This window comes from Haplochromis burtoni, unplaced genomic scaffold, assembly GCF_018398535.1.
Source record: "Haplochromis burtoni strain Fernald_Lab_line unplaced genomic scaffold, NCSU_Asbu1 Contig_450, whole genome shotgun sequence".
Taxonomy (NCBI): Eukaryota; Metazoa; Chordata; class Actinopteri; order Cichliformes; family Cichlidae; genus Haplochromis; species Haplochromis burtoni.
In genome coordinates this window covers 310154-319592 of record NW_024582811.1, presented here as the reverse complement: position 1 = coordinate 319592, position 9439 = coordinate 310154, and the positions used below count along the sequence as shown (strand labels likewise).

General features: G+C 38.7%; 1 protein-coding gene across 1 annotated transcript in view; it reads left to right on the top strand.

Annotated features, from left to right (window-relative positions):
- The window catches only part of mthfs (5,10-methenyltetrahydrofolate synthetase (5-formyltetrahydrofolate cyclo-ligase)), a 5107-nt gene extending 580 nt beyond the window's left edge, over positions 1-4527 (top strand). Inside the window, exons 3-4 of the mRNA XM_005945718.2 lie at positions 1659-1923; positions 3773-4527. Of these exons, the coding sequence (XP_005945780.1) occupies positions 1659-1923; positions 3773-3999 (492 nt within the window). The 3' untranslated portion in view covers positions 4000-4527. The remainder of the gene's footprint in view (positions 1-1658; positions 1924-3772) is intronic.
- Positions 4528-9439: the final 4912 nt, after the last annotated feature.

Sequence of the window (9439 nt, the reverse complement as noted above, 5' to 3'; positions counted from 1 at the left end):
GCCGAAAAAGAAGATTGCCATGTTACATGTATGCAAATACATGTGTATACAGATGTGGCAAAAGCACAGACATGCTGTACTTAAGTAGAAGTAAAGATGCTAGTGTTAAAAAATGATTCCAGCAAAAGCTGAAGTACTTATTCAACGTCTTTACTGAAGTAGAAGTGAAAAGGTGCAAGCTCTGAAATGTACAAAAGTAAGAAAGTTTAAAAAGGACACTTCCACCAACTACTTTCACGCACTGGTAGCTCGACCTTCTCATATTTTACTGTAAAACAAAAATAATGTTTATAAGAAAATAGAACTGTTATGTAAATCTAAATTCTAATGCTAATGAATGTACTTATTTTGAAACTGTTATTTATGACACAAGCAATAAGGGAATAGAAAAAAATAGTTGGGGGTGACTTTGCGTCCACACCTAAACAGGAAAATGACAACAGTCATCAGATTTAGCAGGTGGAGTAACACAAAGATCTGTTTTAGTGGCTCAGTGTGGGGAACATGCTAACAGCTCACAATCATTTCTAATGTCAGCTACAGTCGATTTTCTTAGTGGACAGGCTGTGAGCCGCTAACCTGCCGCTACACACGGATCGAGTATCTGTTTAAAATTTATGGCCTTCCAGGTCATTTTAATTGGTACACTTGATAAATTGGTAGTTTATCAAGTGTCTCTGAGCAGTCTTTACGTTACATCTTTCACTCCTTTCTCTGTCTGAAAATTCGGCAGCTGGGCCTTTATCTAGCAATACACTGTGCAACAAACAAACACAAAATGCAGTTTGTAATAAAGGTGTTTATTATTAAAGGGGGGATCCAAACTTACATGGACCTGTGTGAAAAACTGATGCATTATCCAGAAATGGCTAAAACGTGGACCCTGACATGGAGGTCTGCTCCGGGGCCTCCTCCCAATGGGAGATACCCGGAAGCCTGGCCTTGGCCCTGGCTTGGCTACACCTAGAAATTCTGTCTATAAAAATTATGAACAGAATCAGTGACAAAGGGCAGCCTAGGCGGAGTCCAACACCCACTGGAACAAGTCCAACTTATTGCTGCCAATGTAAACAAAGCTCTTGGTTGTACAAGGACTGATTTTTTCTCATAGTAATGGACAACACACCCAAGGTGAAACTCATCCCATTCTGCAACTCTGTAGGCCATTTATCTGCGTTCACACTTTTGTTTTTACTACATAATTCCATATGTGTTCATTCACTGTTTTGATGACTTTAGTGAGAATCTACAATGTAAATAGTCCTAAAAATTAAAGAAAAAGTGTCTAAACTTTTTACTGGCAGTGTATCTTAGACCCAAATACCTTCTAAAGATTACTGCTATAGGAGTGAAATAAATAAGTAAAATTAAATGATATAAATGATAGTAGCAAGTCTTTATTTGCAAGTCGCAAAGAGTGGCCCAACAAGTTCAGTTGGTCAAAAATAATACGTTGAATTAACTCAAATGTAAGAAAATGTTAGATAAACTTGAGCTTTTTGAGTTTTAAAAAATAATTTCACATTAGTTAATTTATTTAATTCTTTTGAGCATTCAGATTTACAGGGTATTTTCAATTAAATTAATTAAATTAATTTACTCATGGAAGATTAAGGATTCAGAACCTTGATTTTCTCTTCATCTGCATTTTCTTTCAGTTGTTCAGTCACCCCAAGTACATGTCCTCTCAGCGGATTGCTGTGTTTCTGAGTATGAAGGATGAATTAAATACTCAGGAAATCATCAAGGACATGTTTAAGTGTGGTAAAAGCTGCTTCATTCCTAGATATGAGAGCACTAGCAGTCACATGGACATGTTGAAGGTCAACAGTCTGCAGGACATAGAGACGCTGCCTCTGACCTCCTGGAATATCCGACAACCTGCTAAGGATGATAACAGCAGAGAGGAAGCATTGGCTTCAGGTTAGCATGCACACACACGAGACACTTTTATTAATAAGAGCAATAGGGGCAGACACACCTTAATACTAACCAATTGTTACACTGAATGTGGGTGGTCTAAAATTCAACTTTCAAATCAAATTCTCTGTTACACTTGATGTAACCTAACCCTGACCATACATATACCATATATATATATATAATGTTCTTCCTCTACCCCCCCGCTATATTTGCACATGTCGAGGAGTGTGTCAGGTTACATTTCAATGTGTGTTATACTTGTATAACTATGCATGTGACAAATAAAGAACCTTGAACCATGAACACCAGTTCAAGACAGTGCTTTACTTTGAATTCACCACAGTATTGCAAGCTAACGTGTTTATCCTGCTCTAAACCACAGAGTATACGTGGTTTGAGTAACGCAGTTTATTTTGCAGGGCATTTCAGAACATTATATTAAGATCTAATATCAGATTTTTAAAAATCAGGACATTTATGTTTATGTTATGTATTTTCGTTGTTTTTTCCTATCAGCCTACCTTCTGACGTGTCTGCCCAATGTGATGTTTGTGTAAAGTTGGTCAGAAGGTTCCTTTGTAAGTGCGCATGCGCCATTAGCGTGCTGCCTGCCGTAACCCTAATTTCCTTCGGGATTAATAAAGTATTCTGATTCTGCAGAATGTACTATGCAAAACTATACATTACTGAAATAGAAACAGGAAATGGAAATGGCAAAACCAAAATAATTTCTTTGCTTTTATAGAAAAGGGAGATGCGCACCACTTGTAACAAGTGATTAGCAAGGAAGAAACAGAAACAGCCATAAACAGGATGAAAACAGGGAAAAAAGTTGCACCAACTGATGTATATAAAAAAACTAAATTGCTTACCCCGTTCCTAGAGGCGTTGGCCTTCAAAGGTTGTCCTTTACCTCCTTCACTATTTACTTTAGCAACTGAACCCTTTGCAATTCGATGCACAACTACGATGCAATAAAATTAAAAAATATTTAAAAAAAATAAAAAGAGGGACTAAAACAAGAAGACGATAAAAACAACCAAAACAACAATTACTAAGTCTGTTAAAACAACAAATGTTTGGGTCAATGTGTGCTGAAAGCCTACATTTGTCTTCAGTAATGATTCAAAAAGTTAACCAAACGCAAAAAATTAGTTTTTGGTTGTTTTTTTTTAAGAAACTAATGAATCGACAGATCTCAAGCTTAGGGGAAGGGAAATCTAGAGTCTGGGGGCCACAGTGGCAAAAGCTCTGTCTACCTTAGCTCTCAGCCTTGTAACAAGTAGGCCCTGATTACATGATCTCAGGGCCCTGCTAGGGACACAGAGTGTAGAATTACAATAATGTAAGCTGGTGCTTGGCCACGAAGAGCTCTAAAAGTCAGAACCAGAATCTTAGAATGAAATGTGAATTCAGGGTCCATTGCTGCAGCATTTTGAGCAACCTAGAGGGAGTTTTTTCTCAGAAAAATAAATATGAATTACAGTAATCCAGATGTGATGAACTGAATGCATGAATACCAATCTACAGTTCAGTGTGTGATACAACAGGACTTGGCAGTGTTTCTTAAGTGATAGAAGCAAAACTGAACCAGAGACTTGACATAAACATCCAACATGAGACCGGAATCAAGGGTTACCCCAAGTTTCCCGACAGACGATTTAGCAAATGTTGAATGGGGACCAAGAGCTTTTATTATCTTAGGCATAAATCTGTCAGGGGAACATACAAAGACTTCAGTTTTTCCTTCCTACATACAGATTAAACAGGAATTTATGAGTTAGGATGTATATGTACAGACACAATGAGAACTTTAACAGTAATTATACTGTCTACTTGCACAATCCAGGAGGTCTGGACCTGATTCTGATGCCAGGGCTGGGCTTCGACCGTGCCAGGAACCGACTGGGACGAGGGAAGGGTTTCTATGATAACTACCTGGAGCGTTGCAAAAAACACCCCAAAGGCAAGCCCTACACAATTGCCTTGGCCTTCAAAGAGCAGCTTTGTGAAAAAGTACCTGTTGATAACCATGATGTGCCCATAGATGAAGTACTGTATGAGGATGAAAAATAGCTAGTTGTCACTAGGGCTGGTCTATGATCTCAGGAAGTCCACTAACCCTTTAAACATGGCCTTTCCATTCAACACCAGGGTTTTGTAATTGTTAGAGTGGATGGAATTCGAAGGATGTCGTAATTAATGCCGTTATTATCAATGTTATCACTTCAGTCTGTGGTTGTCCTGATATGAGACAAGCTAAGGTAATATGCTCAAGGCCACAGTCAAGAAGTCATGTGTCATTTATGAGATGCATTGTCTGCTTAGTTTGTTCTTCATTCAGCAGCTCTCTCCAGTGGACTTAATTTCCAGCCAGTTTTCCGAGATATTGTAGAATGTGATCAGATGTGGACCCTCATCTTCAATTCAGGTTGAACTGAAGTTCACAGTGGACCGACTTTGTCAAATGAAGTCACCAGGCTGTTTATCTTGTCATAAAAAGCTTTTAAAAGGTATTTTATGTAATACTGTCTAAAATTAAGTATTAATTTCCAGATCATAATAAATTGAAAGCAGCAGCAAATAAAGATGTTAGAAAATGTTTTCATGTTGCCTTCTTATCAACCAGTATTTTATATGATGTGTGATTAGCTTGGTTATCTGGTCACTGTCTCCACACAGGCTCACTGAGACAACCACAGTAGTGGGTGTCAGCCAGCAGTTCTGAGGGAAAAGTTCACAAAACATCGTTTCAACTAATTCTTAACATAAAAAGGTCGAATGAATTAATGTAAGCATCATCACACTGTGTGTTTCTTAACAAAAGTCATTGAAATTAATGTAACTAAATAACTTGTCATTGTCCTCCATGATATTATTCCTCACCAACTACTGTTGTTAACTGGATGGAAGCTTTATCAGTGAGGGAGCACATGCAAGTTACTTGAGAAAAAGGAAAGTATGAATTGTATTTACATTTTTGTAGACTTATTAACTATTCTTACCTATTTACAAGCTTCAAAAACATTAGCAAATGTAACTTAAATCGCTGGATTAGATAGAGCCCACATTTCTTTGCTTTGTATTTGTAAATAGACCTTAACATCTTTTTTGCATACGCACAGTCTAGATGCACAAACATAACATTTTCAGATGTTTTGGTTTACAAGGTTGCAAAACTCAGTTCATAACTACGCAGTCTGATGTACAAGTACAAAATATTTATGAGTTTTTATGAAGTTTGAGCCCATACACCTCTTTCTCCCAACAAGGTTTAAGTGTTTCCTGTGTGAGGTGATCCTGTCCATGCCCTTTCAAATTCACCCAGTAATTTAATGAAAATGGTTTTCTTCTGATATCAAGAGGCATTTCTCACACTTCCATCTGAAGTGTAGCTGTTGTACAGAGTCTTAAAGCCTGGTTCTGGATGCACTCTAACTTTTTAAAAAACAAACTTGTTTCTGCATCTGATCCACTTTGTGATTCAGGTCCTATTTGAATGATTTCTTGATGAGAACAGGTGTGGCAGTAATCAGGTCTGTGTGTGGCTAGAGACTCCATTTTCCAAAGACAGTTAATCTGAAACATTTTAGTGTGACAAACATCAAACTCAGCACCGTGGGATACCACGGATATACAGTTCATGCTTTGAGCCATTTTTCTAATTCAATTAACATTTTCGCCTCAGTCTTACTTCAGTTTTTCACCTTACATTGAATGGAAATTAAATATGATTTCTGAATATCATTCAAGTATTTCAAAAGTATAGTGTCATGTCTAAAATATGACCACATGTATTTTGGTAATTTTGCTTAAATTGCTTCTCTTTTGTTGATGTACTAAAACAAAAGTTGGACAAAACCATATCCCGACCCCCCAATTCTACTAAAAACCCCAAACCAAGCAGAGCACAACTCCCCCCAAAAGGCAACGGACATACTAAAATGTATGTTTGTTTTTTTAACACGCTATTGTCTGCCTATTTTCATACTGCAATATGATGACGTCAGCCTGCTTTTATTAAAACATTCTGATGCATGACCTTTAACTTAAGACCTCATTACAACTCAAAAAATCTATTTTATTATCTTTGCCCAGACTTCCTCCGTGAATTGTGACCCTATTGTAGTGAAGGGGTTTATTTGTTCTTGTTGTTTTGTTTTTTTCTCTTCTTGGACAAAAATACAGGGGAAGAAACCCTTTGTGACCTCAAAGATAAATAAAAGTCATCATATAAGTACAACTATTTTACTGTTCCTTGTGATGTGAGGAATGGAAGAGCTGCACTTATATAAATTCCCTTGGGGTTAAGATTATTTGCTGTTTCTAAATAAACTTTAAAGGGGGTAATGAAACCAGACTTTTTGTCACCAGCATGGCCCAATAATTAACTGTGGGAGAAAAATGTGTTGGGAAAACTACAGCCTGTTAAGGAGAAATATACATTTTGACATTCCTCATTGGAGCTTGTCACAAAGTCTCCAGCAGCTGGGAAACAGAATTGTATGGGGAAAGGGAAAGGCCATAAAAACAGGCAGACAGGAAGACTCAATGATCTGAAAAGGTCACAACATTTTAACTCGGACACAAAAGAGGTAATGGGAGGAGAAGTAGGAGGAAAGGGGGGCGGCAGCACTGCTGCACATTGGTAGCAAGGCACATGAATAGAAATGAAGTAATGTCATCCGCTTGCTTGTATAACATTGCATAAACCTAAATAGGAATGCCAGCTGTGCACAGACATTACAAAGCATGTTGCATTTAAATTGTACAGCCCCTGAGACAGAGCAGAAATGCTGACACAAATAATATGGAATAAAGCAAAGGAAGGCTTAAAGTGTGTACTGTCGTATGAACCTGCAGTAATGAAGTAGCCGAACCATTTGGACAGATGAACAGCTTCAGACGCCTACTGCTGAAAGATCACTGGACCAGCCCTTTATCTTCTCAAGCATATTTGAGGGTGCATGGGAGTTTTCCTGTGGTAGAAGGAATCCAACACATGCAGCATTGCAGGCACTTGAACATTTTCTGTCCAGTGTTTTTTCACTTTTCTGCTTGTACAGTTTGCCAGCTGCCTCTCTAGTGCAGCACACCACCCTGCTGTCAGGTCCCAGCATCCTGTTCATACAGGGCAAGCATGTTACAAGAAGGCACATGGGTCAGGTTCCCCTGACAACTCACTGCTCCACCCCTCCCCTGTAGCTGAGCCACAAACCACACCCTGCCACATACCCCCATTGCCCGAGTTAGGCTGGGGAGCCATCTGGCCTCCTGCGAGGGACACAACCATGTAGGAGTGTGATCTGAACAGAGGGTGAAAGAGCAGTCCATGAGGTAATAACAAAGCTAGTCGACGATGTGAGTGAAGTTGGCCCCCCCACCTTCTTCAAATCCAACAAAAGTGGTATCAAACGTTTGTGCTGGTTTGTGCTGCTTCTGTTTTAAAGATATTAATAAAAAGGTAAAGGTCAAAAGGTCAACCAGCCCCCCCACATTACCCAAATCAAACAAAATTGATGTCAAACGTTTGTGCTGGTTTGTGCTGCAGAAAGTTTTGTTTGTGCCGCTATTATTTTAAAGATAACAAAAATTTCTAGAGGTCAACCAGCCCCCCCATATTAATGGAATCAAACAAATTTGATGTCAAACGTTTGTGCTGCAAAAATGTTTGTTTGTGCTGCTAACATTTTAAAAATTTTAATAAAATAACGTCTTGATGCGTGCTTAATCATCCAGGTAAGTAAATCCCAAAAGGTTGATTCTGTTCATCTGGACATTTTCCGTTGGAGAAACGTGTCATCACTCATCCAAGTGACTCACAACTCTTTTCCAGAATTGTGGACATAAAAGAAAGTTTAGAAATTGGCCTGCAGTTAGAAAGAGCATTTGGATCAAGAGTTTTCTTTTTAATAATGGGTTGCACAACAGCATGTTTGAAAGCGTCTGGTAATGACAGGGAAGCATTTTAATAGAAGTAAAATACTAGGCCCAATAACGTGAAGAGCTTCCTTGAAAAGGTCAGAGGGAAGAATATCCTGTGGGGGATTGGAAGGTGGTCAATGACTTCCTTTAAGACAAAACAAAGTCACATGCTCAAACTGCTGAAGAACAGCAGAGCACTTAGCAGGCAGAGGTCAAACACTGCCTGTGAATGTGAGACCTTAAAGCAGAGTTTTCTGGCCCATGCCCACCCACACATCACCAAAATAAAACTTAAACAATAAACAAGCATTTCTAGCACTCAAACTTCATCTCTGAATTTTATATGTATCAAACTTTGATTTTGATTTAGCTTTGATTAAGAATAAAAATGCTTTAATAGACAAAAGCTCTGTGTTAGCAATCTGATCATTTTTAATCACAAAGGCTGAATATTAATGCCTTTTACGCTCTCTTAGCTGTGACGTAGCTGTGAACTAAGGCATTTGTTTGATTACTTGAATATAAAAATGTTTGGTTAATATAAATATATGATGTTCAAGTTTGTTACATGATTCCTTCTTGTTGGTTGTATTTGAATCAAAGAAAATTCAGAGCAACTAGATCTATATGTGTTCACCCAATAACAAGCAAGTACTTCAAAACAGTGACTCTGTCGTTGCTAATGATTGTGCATGCTCCACACTCCTGAAAAAGCTAACTAATCCTCAGAGCTACCATTTGCAGAAATACTTTTTTGTATCCCTGATGCCAAGGGTATAGCTATAGACCTGAATGTATTTATTTCTGTAGGAGTGAAGAGTAAATGTAGTTATTAAAGTTTTGTAATTTTATAGTTCTGTTTGGTGATAAAGTTTGGTGATAAAGCTCATCTTTATCACCAAACTGGTTCGCCTTCAGATCCCCTCTGCCATGCCTTCAAACGTTTGAAATGTTGCTACTCTTATGAGTTAGACATCAATGTCTTCATCCAGGATGTGTTGGTCCTCACTTGTTTGTTAGCAATGCCCAGGTGTCTGGTCTGAATAGAATAGAATTCAACTTTATTGTCATTGCACACGTCACAAGTACAAGGCAACGAAGTTCAATGAAATCTGCAGTCACATCTGCTTTAGTTGCAGTTGTTGGGTTCCCTCGCTCAAAACAAGCATAAAAGTTGTCGTGGTGTTTTGCGTTTTTTAAGCTCCTCTTTAGCTTAGCCCTGGCTGTATGGTAGGCCTGTGCATCCCTGACCTGAAGGCGTTATTGCGGGTCCAGTTCATCCAAAGCTTCTGGTTGGGGTACATGGTGATCTGGGTGGTGACACTGTCTGTAGTCGTGGAGATGTAGTCCAGTACAGATGAGGTGTACTGGTCCAAGTCTGTGTGGATGAACGTATTCCAGTCTGTGGTTTTGAATTGGAGCACGGCATCTGTCCCCTCATGCCACACTTTAATTGTCTTCACAGCAGGTTTCACACATCGGATGAGTGGTGAGTACTGAGGTGTGAGGAACAGGGAGAGATGGTCTGTTGTTTGGACCTGAGCCATCCACCAGAGCTCAAACACATGTTTGAAGTCTTGCAGAGGATATT